Here is a 25847-nt window from a genome sequence, read left to right on the forward strand (position 1 = left end):
TTTTAAGTGCACGATACACTTGACCTTTCTTTTTTCTTTCTTTCTTTATTTTTTTGCAAATTTTGGATTCGAAAACCAATTTATTCTGCCAGGAAGTCTGTCTCTACATTTAACAGACAACTCAACTTCAGGAATTTACAGATGACCATAATTTTAGAGTTTCTGTGACATTATAAGGGACATTAACGTGCTAGCCTACAGCGTACATTTAAAAATTTAATTCTGATTCTATAAGAAGACCTCACAAAACAAAGCTTAAAATACAGCTTAAATAGCTATCTTCTGATCGTGTACATTTTAATATAAAATCACAAGCAGGTTGAGACAAGTTAGCTGTGGAATAGTTTTAAATTTTAAACCATCCATTCATGAGAAAAAGTTGTCAGAGTCAATCTGCACAATTTGATCTGACACGAATCCCTATAGAGAGAGCAAACTTAATTTTATTTTTAAAAATTTTATTTTCCTGGCTACTAGTACTTCACTCTACCATTTACTGTCCAGATGGGATTCCTTTTTTTAGCCAAAAAAAGTCTGCATATCACACTAATTTGAAGTCAGCTTGAAGCTACTATATTCTAAAATACATTTATCTGAAAATGAAAAGCAGTTAAGTGTAAGAATTGTATAAGAACTCAACTGGTAACACTTATGTACAATTATGAGTATACGTAAAAGTGGCCCCAAATGTCATTTAGTACAAGAAAGTAAAAACTTATAGTCATTTGATTAAAAAAAAAAAAGTTTATCTTATGATCTTCCCAGCATCAAATTTGTCTAGATAAAACAAGACCCATACTCAGTATTTTTTTTTTAAAGTAACTTCTCTTAGTTCTTGGGTTTTTTTATGCAGATCAAATAATTATTATATATTAATAGTAGAAAACATGCAAAATACAGATAGCGCAGTTGAATTTTGAACAAAATTTTCCCGAGTTTCAAAAAGGGTCGTTAAATTTTTTTTCACTCTTTTTCATTTCCATTCATGCCTGCCCTCCATGGTTCTAGTACATAAGACAGCAGAAGAATTTTTTTTTTTTCTTTTTTCCTTTTTTGGCTCAAGTGGGAAGCTTTGGAAATTTCACAAGATTAGTTCTCAAGAAATTTCCAACTCAGTGTTTCCAGTAGATGATTGTCATGGTTAAGAGTCGATACTTCTTCAAAATTTAGTCATTTCAACCTCTCTTCTGTCATTTGGCCAGTTGGAAAAAAAATGATTTTAAAAATCAATTGTTTTTATGACTGGGTCATTACAATTTGTATCTTTCACAAGCAACTTGAGCAAGCTAAATTATTTCTAGCCCTTCTTTACCAAAAGTATGAGAGAAGCATGTCAGACTCATTTGAGCGCAGGAAGAAAAACCAAGAAATTTAATCCCAGCATCAATATTAATATTCTTGGGAGCTTTGGAGAAAAATGTAACTTCCGGGTTTCTTGTAGGAGACTCCAAATTATAATGTCTACCACATTAGAGGGAACCCACAGAACTTTCTTTCATGTTGTGGGTATTTCAACCACTTATCTATTAAATGTCTGAAACCACTCCCTACACTGGGGAGCCTTGGGTACAGATGAAGTAAAATACTGAATGACTTGTTGACCAAGCGAAACATTCTCTGTTTATTATATTATACAACCTATCTCAGGAAGCAGGTCCCTTCTTGGAAAAGAGTTGTAGTCATTCCTGGTAACTGTTGATGCTTCTAGTCATTTTATGACCACCATAAAAACTACTCTCGTGGGACCCAGTCCTCTTTCAGATCTTAACAGGTGACGAATACGGAATGGACTGTTTTAGGAATCTCTTTAGAATATTGGTCTCTGGGGACAGCAACTATATCACCCTGATCTTTTATCTCTACCTACCAAGTGAAACGGTGAATAGTTGTCTGAAATTTTCAAGTCAGGCAATTTTAATTTTTACCTTACTTTTCAATCAGAGTAAGAGAGAACCACTCCCTGAGTATATTCTAGAATGGATAGATGTGTAGAGAAAGGGAGAAAGCTTTGCCTTGTTTCCTTTTTAACTAAAGAAAGGAAAATAGATTTAGAGCTTGAAAAATCAGGATGAAGAATTTACAAAGAAACTACTTAGCCCTTGAGCATTAAGCTGCTAACGAAAAGGCTGTATTGTCTAAGGTAGAAAATTCCACAAGTATATTCACAACTGGTATATGTTGCTGTCAGCAAAAATGTTTGAATGTTTGCATTTCCTAACAAAGTGTCATAAATATCTGGGAACAAAACAACTTTAAAACCAAACCAAACAAAACAAAAAAGCCCAAAATGCAATTCTTGGATGCTTTCAAAGTTAGGAATTGTATTTAACGTAAAAGTCTCATCAATGAGGACAGTATAAGATCTGTGTGATTTCAGATGTCATGTATGCATGTTTTTCTCTTCCCCGGGAATACAGATTAATATCCTTTGGTGTCTTTTTCGTTCTGCTTTTATTCTTCAACATTTAGGTGCCTTGACCCAAGCCATTCGAAATTTCGCAAAAAGCCTTGAAGGTTGGCTTTCCAATGCCATGAACAATATCCCACAGAGAATGATACAAACCAAGGTAAGTTAGTATGTGTTTGCCTTTTCTTCTGTTTTTAGGAAACTGTTCTGAGCTGTGAAGTTTAGATCTGTCCTGTTAAATGGTGTCATGTATGATGTTGGTATCAGAATATACTGAGCTTTTCAAACTTTTTTTTTCTACTTGGGCTTTATAACCATGTAATCAAGCACGTGCACGAGAGATGGCGTTTGATATTACTCCTTCTGAAGAGACTAAAGAAGCGTTTTAAGTGTGGAGTATTTGTAAGCCCTTTTCCAAGGTGTATATTTCAGATTGTATATTTCAGATATATTTCAGTGTATTTATCATTAATTTCAAAAACGAAAAAGAAGAGCCCGGAATGTTCAAATAGTTTCCACTTGAGGGAGTTTTAGATTTTTTTTTTTTTAAGTCCCGAACTACACTCATTTATAATGTGAAACGTTTCATGTACATTTAATATCCTTTTGATTTTCAAGATTTTTTTTTTTTTTGAACACTGGAGAATGCTTAAAGTGAGCAGTTATCTCATAATTGATGGTGTTTATCTGGAATGTGGGTTGTATGGCTCCAGATATGACTTGTGATCTCCACTGTGGGCCCTGCTCACTTTGTTACTTTAGGTTAGTCTGTGAACGTATCCTATGGCAAGATCCGACTGATTCTGTCTAAACTTTGTATCAAAAGTTACATTTCTGGCTTTTTCTCAATGGCTATGTCCACTGTCCTCAGCCGTACAGCTTGCCTTTCAGTGTGGGGACACAGTCGATAAGTTGACCTTCTTGTAACTGACAGGCCTCTTTGGGAACACAAGTCACTCCTAGTTTCTTCTGCTTTGACCCAAGATGTGCAGTATCACTTTCCAAAACATAAAGAAAAAACAATCAAACAAAAAAATAAAATACACAGCAGGGACGTTTCATGGATATGCCCACCTTAGATCACTGCTCTAGAACTATGCTGTCAATGCAGTAAGGGGAGTCACAATGGCTATTTAAATTTGAATTTGAATTTGAAATTTAATTTAAGTTAAAGTTTTAGTTCTCCAGCCACACTAGCTAGCTGTGTTTCAGGTGTACCACAGCTCCATGTGGCCAGTGGCTACCATATTTGGCAGCACACCTACAGAGCATGACCATAATTGCAGAAAGTTCTAGAGTGCCACATTGAGGTGGGCAAAGGAAGGAGGTACTGTTTGATTATGATGGTTCCAGGAATGCTTTCCAGTTTGCTAACTTAGTCATATTCACATTAGAACGTCAAACAGCTGAAAGGACCTTCCTTCCCAGTTTATCGAAGTGAATGTAGTAGCAATCTAATTGCAACATTGGCCAATTTCATTGGTCCCCAGAGTTGATGTGGATGATCTGCCTTGGGGGACAGTGTCTTCTGCTTTTCTTCTGTCACTCATGTACAGTCTGTTTTCATCTGAGCACTCAATCAATGAAAATAATCTGCCCCAACAGAGGAAAGAGCCTAATTTGGTTATGACGGGCCCTTGCTATCAACCCTGCCCCACCACCATAACATAGTTTCTGTGCAACCTTGAGCCATCTGCTTAACCCCTTTAAGTCACGATGTGTGTCCCGTGTGGCAGTTATGAGAGTTCAGGTGATGTGTGTGAGGCACTGAACATGGTGTCTGGCACTTAGTTTGTCCTCGGTTAATAGAAACCACAGAAATGGAAAAAAGTGTAAGACCTCTTCCAACTTCCATATAGTCCCAAAACATCTCACTATTAAGACAGAGCATCCTTTGACCTTTGAACACCCTGGACGAGACTGTTCAATCAGCTGCTTCTTACATACCTCTTGTCACTTAATGACATGACATGCAGTCCTATAGATATGTTAAAAATGCTCATTAGATTTACTGTGCATGTAACAGATTTCCATGAGATCGTGAGATTTAGATATTTACCTAGACTTTTTTTTTTTTTTTACATTATCTTTGCTATCTTTCAGTGTAACCTGTTTCATTGAGGGTCTCAGCAGGAAGCAAATGGTAGATCCAAGGGGAGAATAACTGAAAAGAATTTAAGAAGGGTCTATTCCCCAAGATGTGAGCAGTTAAGAAAACTCAGAGGACTGGTAAATCACCCTGGGGCTGGCAACAGTGGGGAGACATGAGCTTCCCTAGATCTGAAGGGGAAAGAGGTAAAAGTTATGGCATTAGGACATCATCTCCTTCCCTCAAGGACTGTGTGGCCTTAGTCCAAGAAAGCAAGCTTTGACGAAACATGGAGAGAGCAGAGGTTGTAGGGGAATAAATTCTCTGAACACTCTTTCTTTTCCCCCATCGTTCTGTTCTTCCCACTGCGTATCATTGGCCAAACCCAACTGGAAGCCAAAATGTAAGGGCAGCGCTTAATGTAGTCCATTCAGGGCAGCCTTCCTGGGCAGAGGAGCCTGGAGAAGAATGGCAAGTAGATGTCGAGGAGCAAATGGAGAAATCGTGGATGGCTCTTGTACCGAAATTCCGATAGTGCAAAAGAATTCTTGTTGCCGATGTCTGATAAGTTTATTGGCTATGTATTTGCTAATACGAAAAACACCTTCTCTAAAATAAAAGCCGTAAGAGCGAATCTGGATGACAGTGCTCTGAAGACTATAAAAATCTTTTATCCATTTAAAAAAGTGAGATGGCACATTTCGGTTTCCCAAATAAAAAGGGGGAAAAAATGGCATTACTGAGTTTATATTGACAGTTCTACAGAGAGTAAAAGAGAAATGAAAATCAACACTTTTACTGCTTCCCTAGACAAAGTCGTTTCTTGCAAGACTGGTTTAATTAATGCTGCACTCAGATGTCGAAGAACATGGGAGTTTGTTTTAGTCTTGACCTCTACCTACTCAAAAGGAAAATAATACTTGGTTTTGAGATTTAAATGCTATAATTTACAAGTAACCTCTCCCACAAAATGAGTTTGAAATAAGTATCAGAGGGAAGCAGTTACAGTTTGGCAAGGGAATAAAGATTTGAAGATTGCGGCGGTCTCTTTTCCTGGAATGGAATTCTACCCGGTTTTGATGGGATTTCTTTCTAGGTTGCCGCTGTAAGTGCCTTTGCCCAGACTCTGCGAAGATACACATCGCTCAATCACCTGGCCCAGGCAGCTCGTGCAGTGCTCCAGAACACTTCCCAGATCAACCAGATGCTCAATGACCTCAACCGTGTCGACTTTGCCAATGTCCAGGTACTCTGCTTTCTTTCAAAATATCTCTTGGAAGGAAAGACACCCCATTTTTTCTTGCTCTTTCCTACGTTTCCTCAAGGCACAGACAGCATCTGTGGTCCTGTGTTCTGAAAGAGGGGAATCTGACCCAGCCGGGCCTTTACTGCTCGTCTGTCTCATAGTCTGCTGAGATGTATTGTACTCAATGTGACATATGTCAGCAGGGTTTGCTAATTACTGGAGTCAGGACAGTCACAGTCATGGAAGTTAGGTAGGCAAGAGATTAAACTCTTCCATCTGCTAGCTGTGCAATCTTGGACAAGTTGCTTAACTGCTCTGGGCTTTCCCCTTTCCACCTTACAACATCTGTCTGAGATAATTGTTACATATTTAGTAATACATGAAGTCCTTTGTGCTGTAACACACAAGAGATTTATGTTTTTAATAGTTCCCCACCTTGGGGTGCCTGGGTGGCTCAGTAGGTTAAGTGCCTGCCTTTGGCTCAGGTCATGATCTCAGGGCCCTGGGATCCAGCCCTGCATTGGGCTCCTTGCTCAGCAGGGATCCCCTCTCCCTCTGACCCGCCTCCCTACTTGGGTGTGCTCACTCACTCTCGCTCTTTCTCTCTCTGTCTCAAATAAATAAATAAAATCTTTTAAAAAAAATAGTGCCCCATCTTGAAAGAACTAAGAACACTTAGAAACTATTTCAGAGCATCTGGTAAACACTTGTTCATTTGCAAAGAATTAGGAGCAATATATTTGGCTCTTTTGTTTGTCCCAGTGGAAAAAAAAGGTATTTTAACCTTGCGATCAAACTATTTACTTATACTTTAAAGTACACTTATAAAGACAGGCAACTTAGGAATATTATTATGAACTCCCACAAATATTTTATTTCAGATATTAAAATAATGAAACTAGTTGTTACCATATAAAAATAGCACATTGCTCAAAGCAGAAGCAACAGAAGAAAGAAAAAAAATACCTAAACTGAACATGACCAAAATGAAAGATTTTTGTGCTTCAAGAGATGATCAAGAAAGTGAAATGACAACTAATGGAATTGAGAACATTTTTGCAAATTATCTATCTGATACAAATTTATATCTAGAATATATAAAGAACTCTTACAACCCAACAATAAAAAGACAACCCAGTTTGAAAAGGGCAAAGATCTGCATAGCCATTTCTCCAAAGAAGACAGACAGATGGCCAGTAAGCCCCTGTAAAGATCATGAATGGAACTGGCACTGGGGAAATGCAGCTCAGAACCACAGTGGGATTTTTACTTCATCCACACTAAAATGGGTATAATCAGACAGATAATCGCAGAAAGAAGAGAGTTTAAGGTGGAATATGCTACCTTAAGAAAGGGATTACTGATTAAAATGAACAGTGTGAGAAGTGAGACCCAAGATGTAGGGGAGAGGAAGGGCACTGCACGGAACCCCACGCACCACTGACTAGAATGTCAAATGCAGCCACTTTGGAAAACAGTGTAGCGGTTTCTGCAGGGGTTGACGTAGAGTTCCCGTATGACTTAGCAACTTCACTCCTAGACCAAGAGAAACAAAATCAAGGCCACGTAAAACAAGAGAAACAAAATCAAGGCCACGTAAAACTTGTACGTGGACGTTCATAGCAGCATAATTCACCTTTGCTGCATGACCATGGAAACAACCCAGATGGCCGCTAACTGACGAGTACATAACATATTCACGCAGTGGAACATTGTGTGGCATCAAAAAGAAATGAGGTTCTGACACTTGCTACATTGTGAATGAACTTTGAAGATACTATGCTAAGGGAAAGAAGCCAAAAGCAAAGGGTCACATAGTGCATGATTCCTTTTATATGGAATGTGCAGAATAGATAAGTCTATAAGAGATAGAAAATAGGTTCTTGATTGCCTGGGTTCTAGGGACTGGGAATTGAAAGGTGACAGATTGCAGGGGGTGGTCTTTTGGGGGACATGAAAACATTCTAAAATCATGATAGGTGGACAACTCTGAATGTTCTACAAGAAGCCATTGAGTGATATATTTTAAACGAGTGAATTTTTTGATATGAGAATTATATCTCAGGAAAATTTAAACAATGCCTTTGCTTTAAAATAAACCACCAATTACTCCTGTTTTCTAGAAATTTTAATCTGCATGTCTGGTCTGTTTTTACCATTTCATTATATCAAAAAGTAATATTTGGGCCTGATTCACTTTGGGATATAGTAATTAAGTTTGTTCTGACTTTCATGGATTGGGCTCAAACTGCTGGTTATGTGAAGTCTTAAAAAATCTGCCTTTCTATGTATCTGTGTTTATCTATGTAAAAACATGTTTAAATACACAGGCAAACACAAAATGTCTATAAGAACAAACTATCTCAGGCTTTGCAAAGCCATTAGCTTAACATAGTTCAATGAAATTTACGTTAACTGGTTTTAGTGAGACTATTAGAAGTTCATATTGCCTGAAAATTTATCCTGATATTTCTTTCACATCTCCATTCAGAAGAGACTTTAAAAAGCACCTTTAGGGGCACCTGGGTGGCTCAGTGGGTTAAAGCCTCTGCCTTCGGCTCAGGTCATGATCCCAGGGGCTCTCTGCTCAGCAGGGAACCTGCTTCCTCCTCTCTCTCTGCCTACTTGTGGTCTCTGTCAAATAAATAATATCTTAAAAATAAATAAATAAAAATAAAAAGCACTTTTAAAAAAGTCGAAGGGGTAAGGCAACCTGTGGTTTCAAATGTGACATTAAGTTCCAGAACAGAAAATAGAAAGAATAATTCCTGGTAATATCTGAGAAAGGTTTTCTGTTCCGTTTTTATACTCGTGTATCTGCTACCCTGTGAAGTATTTATGCAAATGAGTTCCTCCTGGTTGTAACTGCCCACTTTGGGATCATCTTTGCATTTAAATGGTGGATTTTATCTCTGCTCTGCTCTTCCTCCCCAACCAACTCAGGCTCCCTTTTCCCTTCTTCTGGAGTGTTCTTGGGTCTGCATGACAGTTATCAGTGCTGATACCTGGGTGACTCACCTCTGTCCTCTGAGACCCTTTCCTTTCTTCAGAGGACCAGGAGCACAGTGGCCTGTTTCCCCACCACCTTCCTTCTCACACTGTGTTCATTTTGATCAGTTTTCTCTTTCTTAGGGTATCGTGTTCTCCACCTTTGACTCCCTTTCCTTCCTTTTCTGTTGGGAGCTTGGCTCGGTTTTCATAGCGTCCTCTGGATTCTCCATCCTCTGCCTCTCCTTGCACTTTTGTCACTCTCTCCTGGTCATCTGGACGTTGTCCCTGGCCCTTCCAAAGGGACCTCAGCAACAGGGACATGTGTGAAGGTGGTGTTCTTGCAATAAAGGGACTATAATGTTTAACAAGGAGATGACTCTTCAGTGTCAATATTATAATGCTCTTAAGAAGCTTGAAAATACTAAGAGGTTTCCTTCAAGACATCCATAAATCTTTTTCACCACTTCGTTCTTCTCTAATTAACTCCTCTTTTCACTCAGGCATTCAAAATACCCTATCTAGGGGCAGGCGTCTGGGTGGCTCAATCCGTTAAGCACCTGACTCTTTATTTCAGCTAGGGTCCTGATCTTGAATTGTGAGATTGAGCCTGAGTCCTTCTGCTCTCAGCAAGGGGTCTGCTTGAACTTTTTCTCCCCCTCCTTCCGCTCCTCCTCCTCCCACTTGTGCTGTCTCACTCTCTTTCTCAAATACATAAACAAATCTTACTAAACAAAGATCAGCTGGGGTGCCTGGGTGGCTCAGTGGTTTAAGCCTCCGCCTTTGGCTCCAGTCATGATCTCAAGGTCCTGGGGATCGAGCCCCGCATCGGGCTCTCTGCTTAGCAGGGAGCCTGCTTCCTCCCCACCCCCCGCCTGCCTCTCTGCCTACTTGTGATCTCTGTCAAATAAATAAATAAAATCTTTTAAAAAATCATCTTTCTACTGCAGTATAATTGGTTTTCTTTTATTTAATTGATAACATTGCAGTGGTATCGTTTTTGTGTGTAAATAAATAGTTTTTCATCCACATTATGGGCAAATAGCTTTGGTGGGTTGACCTGATAACTTATCCATTGTGCACACTTATGTTTGCTTATTTAAAAGATACTCTGATTGTGACGCAACCGACTCCTTATCATTTTGGATATAATTTATTTGTAAGTGAAGAACATCTTTAATGTTCATCTTAGCTTTTTCCCTTTATAGAACTGAAAAGTCCAAATTCCTTTCACAAGGGAATATTTATAGAGTATTCTATTGTTAATGTATTTTCAGTCTCCAAAATAGTAAAATGATGTATAATGTAAAGTAATTTGAAAAGCCAGAATAATGCCCTGTGGTTTTATTTTTTTAAGTCAGTGTTCAGTCCCAATCACCCTCTCTTTCCTAAAACTGTCTTCCAAGTAAATAGTGAGTTTGAATTTATGTTATGAAAGGAAATTGAATTCCTCCAAGGAAGCCAGTGAGTTCCTCCCCCCAGCCCCCACCCCAGTTATCAACACACAAACAAAAAACAACCCACCCTCCCTACAATGAATACAGAGTTTCAGTTTTGCAAAATGAAAGAGTTGATTGCATTATAATATATAATATATATTATTTTATATGTATCTTTAATATTTTATATATATTAATATATAATATATAAATATATATTTGAAATGAAAGTTGATTGCATTATAATATATAATATATAAATTATAATTATATTTCATTTATGATTATATTTCATAAATGAATATATTTCATAAATTATGAAATATGTTTTCATATAAAATAATATATTTTATAGAAAATGATTTTCATAAATTATGAAATTATGAACATATTTCATAAATAAATATATTTCATTTATGAAAATGAAAGAGTTGATTGCATTATAAGGAGCATATAGTTAACACTCCTGTACTGTACTCTTAAAAATGGTTAAGATGATAAACTTATGTTATTAGTTTTTTATCGCAATTTTAAAAATGCTTAGGCATTAATGAAGGAGAACAAAAACAACCTTCCCTATCCTTTCCTTGATGCCTAGATTCTTCCCTGGATACTCTCCTGGACTCTTAATATAAAATTTCAGAGTCATCTGACAGTGTGTGTTGGAAGTGTTTAACTATTATTCTTATATAATTCTATCATAAAGGAGTAAATGCAGACTTTGCAAAGATGTTGCTTCAAGATGGCTAATTCCAGCATTTTACCTAATAGTGAAAAATCATAATGAACATGAATGTCTGTGTGGAATTGATTATGAAAATAATGGTATATTCATGCATTAAAGCAAATTCAGTCATTCAATAATTAAATATAGCTCTACATTTGCCTACATGGAAATTCAGTTATCTTATATATATCATATATAAATTCAGTTCTCATAAGAGAAACTAAGCAGAATCTCTACTCGAATGTATAATGTGGTCCTTTTTTATTTTAAATATTTATATATGCATAAGCACATAGTGCATGCGAATCGTTTAAAAGCATGTTTTAGTTATCTCTTAGTGTTGACATCTTAGATATTCCTAATATTTTGTTCCTTTGTGCTCAGTCGTATTTTCAGTTTTTTCTAGAATTATATTTATAGTGTACTTTAAACTTTGAAAGTGATTCTTAGAAGTTATATCTGAAAGACTTTATGGTTAATTAGATCAGAGAAGGATAGCGGATGGTGTCATTTATTGAAAATTAAGAAGGAACTGTAGGTTTACCTAGGGAAATAGAATAAATTCAGTTTGGGCATTTTGTTTTTAAAATGCCTCCCAGTTGAAATGTCTCTTGAATAGGTAATGTCTGTACCATGAGAAGAGACGTGGGAACCAGAGAATGAAGTTGAGGGGTTTCCTCAGCGGAAGCTGTCTGTGTGAGTGGACTCGCCCTCCGACAGCTCGTGGCATGGAAGCTGTATACACCCTTTCCAGAAAATTACACACGTGATCACAATGTTTTAGAGGTAGAATTAAGACCTTCACAGACACCCCTCCACAGGAGCTTTTCTTGAAAACATTTTCTCGTTGCAGGCAGGTAGACGTCTACCTTTTCTCTAAAGTAGTTTTGTGGCCGTTGTTACTGTTGTTTTCAGTTCCATGAATTAATTTGCATTCGTACCCTCGCCTCAGTAGCCCTGGAGATTTTGGTTCCTGATCCATAAAACTCAGACAGCACATGCTCCCACCTCCTACCACTCCAGGCTTGTTTCTCTTTTAATCCTGAGGGAACACTTTTGGCCAATCGAATCTGCTTTTCCATCTGACTTTCCCTAAATCTTCTCAAAAGGATTGATTGGCTTTAAAGTTTTCTCTGATTGTGGGGTGAGGTGGAGCGGGGAGAAAATGAGGGAGAGCCGACTTTTGAAGGCAGACCCCTTACACTGTCAGTTCAGCCACTCTTTTTCTTTAGATGATCGTGTATTTGAGTCCTTCACGTGGACTAGCTGATGCGGAAAAACCAAGTCACGCTTCCGTGTTGTGTCTCGTTTTCAGGCGCAGAGGCGGTGCTGGTTTTCTTAACGACCCACAAGTGGTCCTTCGTTTTCTTAATTCATGTCGTTGTTGGAAGCTGTCCTTGTAATTTCCTGTTCATGAGCAGGGTCTGTGTGCCGACCTTCAAGGGAAGGATGCTGAGTTGAAGTTTCCCTTTGCTTTCCATGTCCTGTCCCAGGAGCAGGCTTCTTGGGTGTGCCAGTGTGATGACAACATGGTCCAGAGACTAGAGACAGACTTCAAGATGACCCTCCAGCAGCAGAGCACCCTGGAGCAGTGGGCCGCGTGGCTGGACAACGTGATGATGCAGGCGCTAAAACCGTACGAGGGAAGGCCCAGTTTTCCTAAAGCTGCCCGGCAATTCCTGCTAAAATGGTCTTTCTACAGGTATTGTCTCACTTTTTCCTGAGCTTTATGTATTGTCCACGTTCTGCAAATAGGCGTGCTTCTCAGACGAGGGAAAGAAACGAGCGGAGACTTGGTTTGGAAATTCCCCCATCGCTATTACCTTCAGCCTGCCTCGGTGATTCTAGCCTCGTCAAGTCGTACCAGAAGGTTTATGGGGATAAACCCTCTCGTTTGGGAATCGAAGCCTCCTGCTCCCAGCCCTGACATTCCCAGGTGGGAGGTCTCAGGCACCAGTCCAAAAGACAAATTCAGCAACAGACAGAAAAGGGCCCAGCTCCCGCCCTCTTGCAGACGTACATTATTTGGGCCTCTGTGGTGAAGACTTAACCCCACTCTCCTCCTGATTTGCTGGTGTGGGTGATTTGCGAGCTGCGGTCACTCGACCAGGAGCATCACTTTCACTTGGAAGTGTTTTCCAAAAGGGAACGCTCAGGCCGCTCCCCTAAATCTGCCAGAATCAGGAACTATAGTGCTTGAACCCAGCCATCTGTGCTTTTAAGAAAGTCTTTTAAGTGATGGTGACGCAAGCTCAGAACCATCCAGTTCATTTCTTAATTTTATCAGCTACAACTGTTTTCAAACCTAGCTGCACATTAGAATTAGTGTAAAAACAATACAAATCGGAGGAACGTCCCCCAACCCTATTGATCTGAAAATCTTGATGCATGGATGGGAGTGATTAGGAAATGAGGTCGTCAGAAATTTGGTCTTCAGAGAGCTTCCTCCTGGTGATTCTAACCCATAGCCTGTTTAAGAACCAATAATCAGTAGATGGTACACTATGAATCCCTTATTGACTAAAATTGTATATGTATGTTTCTGTCGACATGGAACCCCGGAAGAGAAAACCTTTCAGGTGACATGATATGTGATATCAAGGGTCGTGATGAGTTGTTGGCCATAGGTCTGCCCTAAGGATTAAAAACAGAGCCTGTGTACATGGGCTTATATACCTTATATACTATATATATATATATATATATATATATATATATATAGGATGAAACTGAGAGGTGGGGTTTCATTTCATAATACAAATAAGGTAAGTTAAGCTCTAGCTCTGCTCTGATGCTTCATTAAGTGTTAATTTCATCTTACCTAATAGTTTTCTGATGTCTAGCCCAGGGTCAAGTGAAGGAAAGCTTGCCTGCTTTGTATTATTGTCATTTCGTTTTTGTTTTGGGACTGGAATAATTCCACAGTTCTGTCTCTCCTACATCTGATACCTTTAGCCCACGGGATTTGAGAAGGGCCTTATTAAAATGCTGCCCGACTCAGTGAGCCTCCTCGTATGCTGCAGTGGTAGGTTTAGATGTCTGGGTGTTAACGAGGTAGATGTCGATGAGAGGTGTAGGTTTTCCCTGGATACATGGGGAAGATTTCGAAAACATTGTCACAGTGTCTCAAAGAAACCACAGCAACAGTAGGGGTGATTGTAAGAATTCAGAATTTTAATTTGGGAACATTTCTTAAGAAGATTTTGGATATTTTCCCATTTGCCTATGACTTGATTTTTTTTTTTTATTCAAACATTGTCTTCTCAGCAAGTCATACAGATGGTATATGTATTTCATGAAAGACTGACGAAACCAAAGTTATACAAGCTGATTCTTCTAGAACCTATAAGGCCAATAGCTTCGCCAATATCAGAAAATGCAAGGTTTTGGGTATTTTCTTTTTTCTTCCTTCTTAGTGCTTTCTTATGTTGCTAAGTCAGACTTGCCCTACTCCTTCCTGTGGGTTTTTATTTTTTTCTATATTTAGTTGATATCGTTTTAGAAATAAACCCCTAGAGCCTCCATCTCTGCAGAGATCTGTTGCAAGTATCTTGAAAGGAGAGAAAATTACTTACTTGTATTTCTTGTTCTCTGCAGATATACAAACCCGGCAGGCCATCCCTTGCCTGCCCTCTGTCCTTGCCTGAGTCGGGGATAATTGGCTTGTTATTATTAGACACTATTATGGTTATTATTTTCATTTCAAAAAGACTCAAAGGCAGATAGTTCAGGGCCACAGAAGGAAAGGCATATTCAGACAGATGCATACCTCCTGCTGGTAGGAAAAGTCCATGGCTTAGAAATGGAAGAGGCTTTAAAATCTGAACTGTTTTTTCTGAGGCTTAAGAACATTTTGGTAATGAAATTGCATTCACAAACTATCAGAGAGGCAGAACTACAGAGTTGTGTGTGTGTGGTTTTTCCCCCCCATGGTTCTGGCATTGTAGTAAGAATTTGGCAGTTCCACACACAGACCCTTCGTGTTCTGAAGCCAGGTGATCTCATAATTTCTGAAGTTCTGTGTGTATATTTACAAAGAGAGAAATGGGCTGGCAGACAATCAGGACATCAGGTGACACGCTGCTGCAGACACGCTGTGCTCCAAATGGGGGTCTCTCCTGGCCTAACCTGGCTTTGAATGACTACCATTGGCTCCCTGGGAGGTGGGAAGAAGATATCACCACCTTTCTTGGGCAGACGTGGAGAAGTCATGTGGGCCATTTCTCAACCGGTGTGTTCTGTGGTTAACAGAAGAGAACATTCCTGAGGGTCACCCAAATACTCCCCCTTTTTTTTTTTTTTAAGATTTTATTTATTTATTTGTTAGAGAGTGTGTGAGCACAGGCAGACAGAGTGGTAGGCAGAGGCAGAGGGAGAAGCAGGCTCCCTGCCGAGCAAGGAGCCCGATGTGGGGTTCGATCCCAGGACGCTGGGATCATGACCTGAGCTGAAGGCAGCCACTTAACCAACTGAGCCACCCAGGTGTCCCCCAAATACTCCCTTTTTAAAGAACAAAATATATATTGCTTTGATACAGTGACTTGGAAGGGGATACAGGGAACTTAGTTTTCCTACAACTGGACGATTTATACATCTTCCAGAAAGTAATAGTTTTTTGGAGCCGACCATCAGCACTGTTTGAAAAGAATGTGTAGGGGGTCACCGGTGCGACGCTGTCCCCTTTCTCCTTAGGAAGGTTGTGGCATATCCCCAGATGCATGGAGTGGCCTGAGTATCACTGGTTAGCGTATATGCTACAGCTTCCAAACCGTAGATGTAAAGATAAATCCACAAAGGGGTCCCTTATCTGTTGTAAAATAATTAACTCAAGAACTCTGATTTTAAAAGAAGTTGAATGGTGGTAACTTAGCAACAAGAAATCCAGTGGAGTCTGTTTTGCAACATATCTTATAGAAGTCTGAATCAGACAAAAAGTTTCCAATTAAACCACTAATTGTGTCATTTAATACTTGGCTTGTAGGGCAAAGGCCCAACATAGAGAAGATACTGAAGGAGACGTAGCATTAATCATGCAAGTCAACTGATGTTTTTCTACACCTACGACAGTAATTTCGTGGCGTGCTTATCAGTATTTGGTAAAAATAGCTAGGGATTTTACCGGAAAGTCAGCAGATTTCTTATTTGTTTTGTTTTCCAGCAGATTTTGGTATTACGTGTGTGTTTTGTGCTGAAATAAGTTGATTGCCTAACTGTCTAAAAGTTTCCAAAACCCTTACAATAAAATCCAAGGCCTTGTCATGGCCTACAAGACCCAACATCAGCCAGGAGTGACCCCGGGCCCCCTCTGGATTCTTCTCTTTGCTCCTTGTCTTCAAGGGCACGAGCCTCCCGGCTCTTCTTTGAATGCATCAAGCATGGTTCTGCCTCACAGTCTTGGCGTTTGCTCTCCTTTCTGCCGGGGAAGCTCCCACGTTCACAAGGCTCCCTTCAATCCAGTTTCCGCTCCGTTATGTCCCCTCTTCAGACAACCTCGCGTAAAGTGCCTGCCCCCATCACTCTCTGACTGCTTTCCCTGATTTATTTTTTTCGCATAGGATTTATCACGGCCTCACTTTATATTTTATATCTACCCGTGGTTTTTCTTCCCAGCCGTTTCTCTTACTAGAGTGTGAGCTCTGTTGATACCAGAATTTCCTGTGAGTCGCTCTGGAACAAGACACTGGCGCAGAGTAGGAATGCGATAATCCTCTACCCAGTGGACGAATGTAAATTCCCTTGGGAAAAAGCAGGGGGCTCAGCAGATGTCTATAGCACTGTCAGAAGGCTACTCAATCTGAATGCTTTTCTTAGTCATTAACACGATTTCAGGGTTTTTCTATCTCAAGGAAAATATAAAGGCCTAAAACTTGAACTTAAAAAAATATTATATATAATTCATCCTATATCTGTGATATTTATCTCTGCAAAGATTTACTGACATTCAACTGACCCAGAATTTGTTTTTTTTACTTGTAATGTCCTCTATTGAAATAAACATATTTTAGGGGCACTTGAGTGGCTCAGTCAGTTAAACTTCTGCCTTTGGATCAGGTCATAATCCCAGGGTTCTGGGTTCGAGCCCCACTTGGGGCTCCCTGCTCAGCGAGAAGTCTGCTTCTCTCTTTGCCCCTCCCCTCTGTTCTTGCTTTCTCTCTCTCTCTCTCTGGTTCTCTCCCTCTCTCTTTCAAGTAAATAAATAAAATCTTTAACAAAAAATTTAAATACGAAAAATTAAAAAGTAAACATTTTTTAAATGAAATCAGTATGTGCTCACTTTAGAAAATCTGTGACATATTACAAATAACAAGGAAGGGTACCTGGCTGGCTCAGTCAGTAAAGACTGTTAGTCTTGATCTGTGGGTGGTAAGTTTGAGCCCCATGTTGGGTGTAGAGATTTTTCTTTTTTTTTTTTAAGATTTTATTTATTTATTTGAGAGAGAGAGAGAATGAGAGAGAGAGCATGAGAGGAGAGAGGTTGGCGGGAGAAGCAGACTCCCTGCTGAGCAGGGAGCCTGATGTGGGACTCGATCGCGGGACTCCAGGATCATGACCTGAGCTGAAGGCATTGCTTAACCAACTGAGCCACCCAGGCACCTCGGCTGTAGAGATTTCTTAATAAAATATTTAATTTTTTTTTAAGATTTTATTTATTTGGGAGAGAGAGAGAGAACACAAGTGAGGGGAGGGGCAGAAGGAAAGAATACCCAGGAAGACTCCCACTGAGCACGGAACCCAACGTGGGGCTTGATCCCACAACCCATGAGGTCAGGACCTCAGCCAAAACCAAGAGTTGGACACTTAACTAACTGAATCACCCAGGTGCTCCAAAAATGAAATCTTTAAAAAAAAAAAAAAAAACTTAACAAGAAATAAACTTACATCATTCGTAATTTTAATACCTGGAAAAATAACCACTGGTGATTTGTTGGGGCTTTTTTGTGGCGATATAAAATTGGAATTCAGTTGCTTACCATAGTTTATCATCTATATTTTTCTTTCCCCTAGCATTTTTCACTTGACATTATATCTTAAGCATTTCTTGTCATTAAACATCTTCAGAAGCATAACTTTTTTTTTTAAGATTTTATTTATTTGACAGAGATAGAGGGATCACAAGTAGGTAGAGAGGCAGACACAGAAAGGAGGGGAAGCAGGCTTCCTGCTGAGCAGAGAGCCCTGTGCAGGATCGATCCACGGACCCTGAGATCATGACCTGAGCCGAAGGCAGACACTTAACCCACTGAGCCACCCAGGCACCCCCAGAAGCATAACTTTTATAATGTCCTCACAATATCCAATATCACATGTATATCTCACACATTATTTAAACATTTACCTTTTCCCCTATTCTTAAGCATTTAGGTGGGTTTTGGCATTATGATACAATGATAAAAAATACTGTAATCTTTGCATGAAATTTCTCCTATATCTTTAGACACATTCTGGTAAAAAGGTTTGAACTTTCTGAAGTGATTAACACTGTGTTAATGAAGTGTGCTAGCTCAGAGCTAATAATTTCCCATTTACTTAAGGGTAGGATTTTTTTTTTTTTTAACTACAAGACAATTGTCCTGTTAAATAGACTCCTATATATCTTACTTCTTTAACTTGACATAATATCTATCATAGACACCTTTCTGAGTTACTACCTTTATGTCTGGTTTTTCCTCGTTTCTTTAAACTGCACACAGTTCGTATATGAATGAGCCATAATTTGTAATTCATTTAATCAACATCAGCTGATCCCTCCTAGTTTCTCAGTGGGATAAATTTGCTACAGTTAAAATTTACCTTTGTTCATTTGCATAAATTTTTGGAATTAGAATTGGTAGGTCAAAGGTTTTCTGCATTTTTAATTTTGATAAATATTGCCAAATTTCTCTTCCAAACAGAAGTTTCATGAATTTATACTTGTGAAAACAGTAAATGAGAATTCTTTTCCCGTCTTCTCTGTAACACTGGACCTCCTCCTCTCTTACAGTATGATAAATGATATTTGGTATTTTACTTTAATTGGTAATTTTTGAAATTTTGAATAAGAGTACTCATTTTTTAAAAATTTTTTTAGCCATTTGTCTTCTCTGGGACATATTATATTTGCTGCCTTCAATAAGTGATGCAATTAGGAGCAAATTTCTGCCTCTGTCTGACTTGATTTTTCAAAATTCTGGGCGCCTGGGTGGCTCAGTGGGTTAAGCCTCTGCCTTCGGCTCAGGTCATGATCTCAGGGTCCTGGGATCGAGGCCCGCATCGGGCTCTCTGCTCAGCGGGGAGCCTGCTTCCTCCTCTCTCTCTGCCTGCCTCTCTGCCTACTTGTGATCTCTCTCTCTCTGTTTCAAATAAATAAATAAAATCTTTATACAAAATTCTTTATTTCATATGATCAAGTTTGGATCAGTAGAGGTAAAAATGTTATGTAACATTTTATTATTTTCATGTTGTGTTTGCTTTTGCTCTTTTAAGTAGAGGTTTCTCTGCCTTTTTAGATTTTTCCATAGAAAAATAATTTTTTATTTTCAAATATATAGAATTTTATGTTTGTTTCTAGAATTTATATGTAGAATTTTATATCCGTTTATAGAATTATAAACAGAATTTTATGTGTGTGGCATATGAATGAAAGAATCTGTTTTTAGTAGTTCACTTACAGAGTTCTAAACTTGAGCTTTCGCTAAGGTGTTTGAGTCTAAGGACTTATTCACTAGAACTATGGTGTATGATAATGAATATATTATTAACTCTAATATATGTAGTGCTGTGGTAATGGATAATTCTTTTAATTCCAATATGACCAACATACAGCATTATATTAGTTTCAGGTGTACAATATAGTGATTCAGTAATTCTATACCTTACTCAGTGCTCACCATGATACATGTACTCGTAATCCCCATCACCTATTTCACCCATGCCCCCCACTTACCTCCCCTCTAAAAAACCATCAGTTCTCTATAGTTAAGAGTCCACTTTTTGGTTTGTCTCTTTTCTCCTTTGTTCGTTTGTTTTGTTAAATTCCACATATGAGTGAAATCATACGGTCTTTCTCTGACTAAAGTTAGTCTTTCTCTGACTAACATTTCACTTAGCATTTTAATCTCTAGATCATCCCTGTCATTGCAAATGGTAAGATTTCATTCTTTTTATGGCTGAATAATAGTCAATGTATGTATATATGACACATCTTCTTTGTCCATTCATCTGTCGATGGGTGGACACTCGGTGCTTCCATAATTGAGCTATTGTAAATAACGTTGTAATAAACATACGGTGCGTATATCTTTTCGAGTTTGTGTTTTCATATTCTTTGGGTAAATACCCAGTAGTGGGATTACTAGACCATCTGGTGATTATATTTGTAGTTTTTTGAGGAACCTCCGTACTGTTTTCCACAGTAGTTGCACCATTTTATATTCCCACCAACAGTGCTTGAGGGTTCCTTTTTCTGCACATCTTTGCCAACACTTGTTATTTCTTGTGTTTTGACTTTAGCCCTTCTGACCGAGTGAGGTGATACCTCATTGTGGATTTGATCTGCATCTCCCTGATGATGAGTGATGTTGAGCATCTTTTCATGTGTCTCTTGGCCCTCTGGGTGTCTTCTTTGGAGAAGTGTCTGTTTGTGTCTTCTGCCTGTGTTTTAACTGGATTGTTGTGTTTTGTGTGTGTATGTGTGTGTATTGAATAATATAAGTTCTTTATATATTTTGGATACTAACCCTTTATTGGATATGTCTTTGCAAATATCTTCTCCCATTCAGTAGGTTGTGTTTTAGGTTTTTTTTTTTTTTAATTGTTTCCTTTGCTGTGCAGAAGCTTTTTATTTTGAAGTAGTCCCAATAGTTTATTTTTGCTGTTGTTTCCCTTGCCTCAAGAGACATATATATAAAAATGTTGCTATAGCCAACATCAGAGAAATTAGTAACGGCTAGTTTTCTTAAGATCTCACATACATTATCTCATTTGATCTATACTAACCTTGAACCTTAAAATGTTGAACGGCATGCTTAAAATTAAGATCACATTGTGGTTAACATGAGTCAGTCTCACTCTAAACTCCTGCTTTTTCTTTTTCTTCTTAGTAAATAAATCCACTAATGGGAGGTCCCCTGCCATCATCATATAATAACCTCCTGTTCTTGTTGCTATAACCAACTGAGAATGAGAAGCTCATCTTCTCCTGTTTTGTATATTATATTTAAGTAGTCAGTCTGTTCATTCATAAGTTTATTTCACATCCTTAAAATAATCATGTAAGTTAGGTAAGAACAAAAATGTAGCTTTTATTTTCACCCAAGAAGAAAAGCAATCTCAGGGAAATGATTTGTTTAAAGTCGACAGTGAGTTAACAAAGAGCCAGAATCAGAATGTAGGGTTTAGAGTTTCACATGTACCATGATCATCTGCCACTTGCCAAACTGAATGTATAGAATTTGATATATTAATAGCCTCTACATAAATAAAGTTGACAATGAAACCGAAAACAGAAGTACAGTCTTTTTCCATCTGCCTGACATTTTACAATTCTTCATTGCAAAACAGGCTTTAGGGTATCAGCCTATCCATTTGTGAGATCCTATTTCTTCCACCTATCTGAGAATATAATGGCTGTTTTAATTCTCCTAGGCCAAAAATCTCTAGAAAAGACCACGAAATGAGAGTGATAAGAAACACACACACACATACTCACCCCACTCTGACTCTAAGTTAGAAATATTAAGGAGGTTTGAAGTATGAGGGTAAGATCCAAGACCAGTGTATCTTCAGTGAGGACAAAATTTTATTTAGGACTGGTTTCCATTTAAAATATAGTAGAGTATAGGGTGCCTGGGTGGCTCAGTGGGTTAAGCCACTGCCTTCGGCTCAGGTCATGATCTCAGGGTCCTGGGATCGAGTCCCGCATCGGGCTCTCTGCTCGGCAGGGAGCCTGCTTCCCTTCCTCTCTCTCTGCCTGCCTCTCTGCCTACTTGTGATCTGTCTGTCAAATAAATAAATAAAATCTTTAAAAAAAAAAAATATATATAGTAGAGTATATTGTTAGTATTAATAATAACATTCATATTTTGGTATCATATTTTATAATTATAAATTCACATTTTATGCATTTCTTAATTAATTTTATTATACTTATTTCTAATGGAAAATCAGCTTAATTTAAATGGACATCAGTAAGAAACTGGGATCAATTAATAAAGTTGCCTTCCAATAAGATCTGCAGGGATCCCCGTACATACTTTCATTCTCTGTTGCCACATCTGGGAGCGTTACTACTGAGTATGTTTTGTAATCTTTGTATGGCACAAATACCTGTTTCTTCAGAAGTGTACACCCAAAGTCATCACTGGGACGTGGTGACGCATTGTTTACCCATCAATAAGATTTTCACTTTGAGTGTTTCATATGGTAGTGATTGGAATTGCCAATCTGTCAATAATCTTTTTTATTTAGTTCTGGTCCCCTCTGTGAGAGAGACAGAATCAGAAGACTCAGCCATGACAATAAAATGTTTTTTCTCGGTGAAAACCTGACTAGATCTGGTCAGGATCTAACGAAAACTCATGAAGGGGTACCTCTTTACTACCCTGTTTAAATGAGTGGAGCTGACTGCTTTCAGTCATGAAATTAGTCCTTGGCAAGTTGTGTAGTACCCTAGCCTTTTAGACCCTCTGACTTAACTTCTTTTAGGAGGGAAAGTAGGTTGAACTCTTGTCCTGTCACTAATATTGGCTGCATATATGTCTTCTCTCTCGAAACAGCTCAATGGTTATTCGGGACTTAACCTTACGCAGCGCTGCTAGCTTCGGCTCCTTCCATCTGATCCGTCTGCTCTACGATGAGTACATGTTCTACTTAGTAGAACATCGTGTTGCTCAGGCAACAGGAGAGACACCCATCGCGGTCATGGGCGAGGTAAGAGAGTCCAGAAGAGCTGTGACTCACGGGGCTTTGACAAAAGAACCTGAATTTTGTTTTAATTTGAATGTATTATTGATTGATGGAAGCAATGAAGGCCCTGAGGGGCTGTGGAGTTACTGGGGGGGGGGGGGTCCTTAAAGCCTTCTGTTTGTGTGTATTCTCTTAACTTGAAAGAGTCCAAAATTATAAATTACATTATGTGAACGTTCATGGTATGGTTCAATATATTATAAAGGTGTCTGCTTGAAAGAAAACTTTGAGAATCACTGGACTGAAAAAAACCCTTATGGAACGGGAAGTAAGAAGATTGATGTTGCTGATAAGGCAAAGGGCTAGGAATGTAGAGAAGAGACTAAATACGTATTTTTGTAGGCTCTTTGTCCAAGTGCCCAGGAACAAAAGAAATGATTCTGTTTCAGAGGGATAGTAACGATGACAATGGTGCCAAAAGCTTATGTTTTGGGAGCACTGACTATGTGCCAGGCACAGCTCGAAGTCCTTTCTATGTAACAAAGCTCTGGACGCTTTCCGAGACAAGCACAGCTCTACCCCGGTTTACAGATGAGTATCTGAGGTTGATGTAAAAAGCAAAGGACCCAGATGAAATGTTTATGTAGCTGTGGTGGGTGGTGGAGACTGTCTCAAGTACTCAGACTCTGGTTTTCAAATCAGGCTTCTCACTGCTGAAGCCATGAAGAAGAAAACATTCTCTTCATAGTTCTTAGATAGAAAATAAAACTGTATTGCTTTCAACGCGTGTCAGAAAGCTAACACTCCGAAGTACATTTACACAAGGAGTGGTGAAGACGACGAGGGATGGGTGCAAATGCTCAAGTGAATGTCCGCCATCTCATTTTGTTGTCCTGAACTGGGGGTTCTTCGGATCTTGCTAGATTATAAATATCAGGCAATACTACAAATTACCCAAAGCAGTAAAGAAGACAGGTTCATTTTGAAGCTGTGTGTATGTGGTTATTTAAGTTTTAGAAAATCCAAGTAAATATTAGATGCTTTTCCTAGTTTAATAAATATGATAATAAAGGGATAAATTAAAAATATATTAAAATACCTCAAGATGCTTTGTAAGTATTCTACTATCAATAAAATCCATGTCAGACATCTTCAATAGGTTGGGCAAAAGTTTCCCCTTTCCCTCTTTAAAATCCCTCTCGTGTGTTGATCTGTACGTGTTTGTGTGATGTTCTCAGTAGTGATTGTGCTTAAATCATGCCAGTTACATGTACATACATTCTATGTGCAAGATGAAGCAAGGATCACTGTACCTTTTAGACAACAGGCAGGACCAAAACAATCTAGACTTTTCTTAGACTTGACCTTCCTTTAGAGCCTCTTGCAATGGTTGTCTTACAAACACCCAGTGGGCATGTAGATTAAGTACTGCAGAACTTCTCAAGTCAGGGCTCCCAACTTTAGAAACAGACTTGCCTTCCGGTATATTTAACCCATTTGCCAACCCCCTCGTCTATTCTGGGACTCCTTTAACAAGTGGTCAGCATAGTGATAGCAGGGGTTCTAATGAGTACCAAGGGGCTAATCCTGATGTGTGGTCTTGGCTTCCCTTGCATCTCAAGAGCACAAAGGCTGTGGGCAGGAGCTGGTCACCCAGCGTGAGGGCTCAGCACGCCCCCTGCTTGTTGGTGCGGGCAGTGCTGGCTCACCAGGGTTAAGATGGTCTCATAGTCAGTACTGCTGATTGACTGTGCCTGTAGGCATTCTTTTGTTTTTGTTTTTGTTTTTTTTTACTTTATGTAAACAATGTGAATGAGTGTGACACATTCCCCCAAGAGGTGAAGATATAATAAGAATAAAATCTCTATTAGAAAATAAGGTATAAAATACCTTCTGGAAGACCTAAGATCTAAGAGCATCTCTTGATTTCTTTGCTTACTCTCTCCTTACCCAATTTATAAGACCATCCTTTGAGCTTTCTCTACTCATCCATTATTCAACCCCGGCCAATCAAGGCTCGTTTTATAGCTTTGTTCTCTCCATACAACAACGTTGATGGCAATGTTGAGGGCCTTGTATATCTGTTGGCCACTGCAGATCTGGAGGTCGTGGTCATATTATCATATCTAAATTTCTTGATTCCTGGGAAGAAGAGAAGGAAATTCAGGAAAACAGAAGGCTATTTTCACATGTGTCTCTCCCTTGTTATCCTATGGCTACCCTAGAATTCAGATTGGAGGTCAAAAGGGCTTTTGCAAGTTGAGGCTCAGTTGCTTTCGCCCCTTAGGCGATTCCCCCTTCCAGACACCAAGTCCAGAAGTGCCCGTGTACATGGTGGGAGCAACACCTTGGGCTCAAATCCATTGAAATCCATAAAGGTCACCATTACCCTCAGTTGGAGCCACTGGTTTTCAACCATCAGTAACGACAACAAACATGATAATAGTTCTTAGTCTTATTGAGAGCCTGTTATGTACTTAATGAAATCAAACTCTTGATGTGTCTACTAATGGCTCTTTCTCAGTAACCGGTACCACATTCTCCCTGCTGATCATGCTGGACATCTGAGCACTATCTTTTACATGACTCTTGTCCAGACCCCTATGTCCCCCCAATTACTAAGTCTGCTCTTCCCCAGACCTCCCAGAGTGCAGTCAGTATCATGTTATGAAAGTGCAGAATAGGCTGTGTCACCCCTACTGAAAACCCATCCGTGGTATTCTCTCCTGTTAGTGAAGGAACAAAATTCTCTCCTTGGTACACAAGGTCATGCTCGATCTGGCCCTGCCCCTCAGATTAACCTCAGCCTCCCTCTTCCTATTCCATTTGCTGCCATCACGGTGGTCTTTTCTCTGTTCTTGTTCGCCAAGCTTTGCTCGTCATTGGACCACTGTGTAAATCGTTGTTTCTAGCCGGGACTTTCTGCCCAACTCCCCTTGCTCATTCTAACTCCTACTTCACATCTGAAATATCAGTTCCTCAGGGGGCTCCAATTCCTCCAAACTACCTCACATACCCCATTCTCTCTGATCTGTACTTTAACTTTTCATTCTAGAACCTGCACTATA

General features: G+C 39.1%; 1 protein-coding gene across 2 annotated transcripts in view; it reads left to right on the plus strand.

Annotated features, from left to right (window-relative positions):
- Positions 1-25847, plus strand: part of LOC111153619 (regulatory factor X3) — a 155239-nt gene that overhangs the window by 112904 nt on the left and 16488 nt on the right. For both annotated transcript variants that reach the window (XM_022512762.1, XM_022512761.1), the window contains exons 11-14: positions 2470-2567; positions 5593-5742; positions 12390-12598; positions 22650-22803. In XM_022512762.1, the coding sequence (XP_022368470.1) occupies positions 2470-2567; positions 5593-5742; positions 12390-12598; positions 22650-22803 (611 nt within the window). The remainder of the gene's footprint in view (positions 1-2469; positions 2568-5592; positions 5743-12389; positions 12599-22649; positions 22804-25847) is intronic.

The sequence above is a fragment of the Enhydra lutris genome, unplaced genomic scaffold (genome assembly GCF_002288905.1).
Source record: "Enhydra lutris kenyoni isolate GAN:26980312 unplaced genomic scaffold, ASM228890v2 scaffoldscaffold33, whole genome shotgun sequence".
NCBI classification, from domain to species: Eukaryota; Metazoa; Chordata; class Mammalia; order Carnivora; family Mustelidae; genus Enhydra; species Enhydra lutris.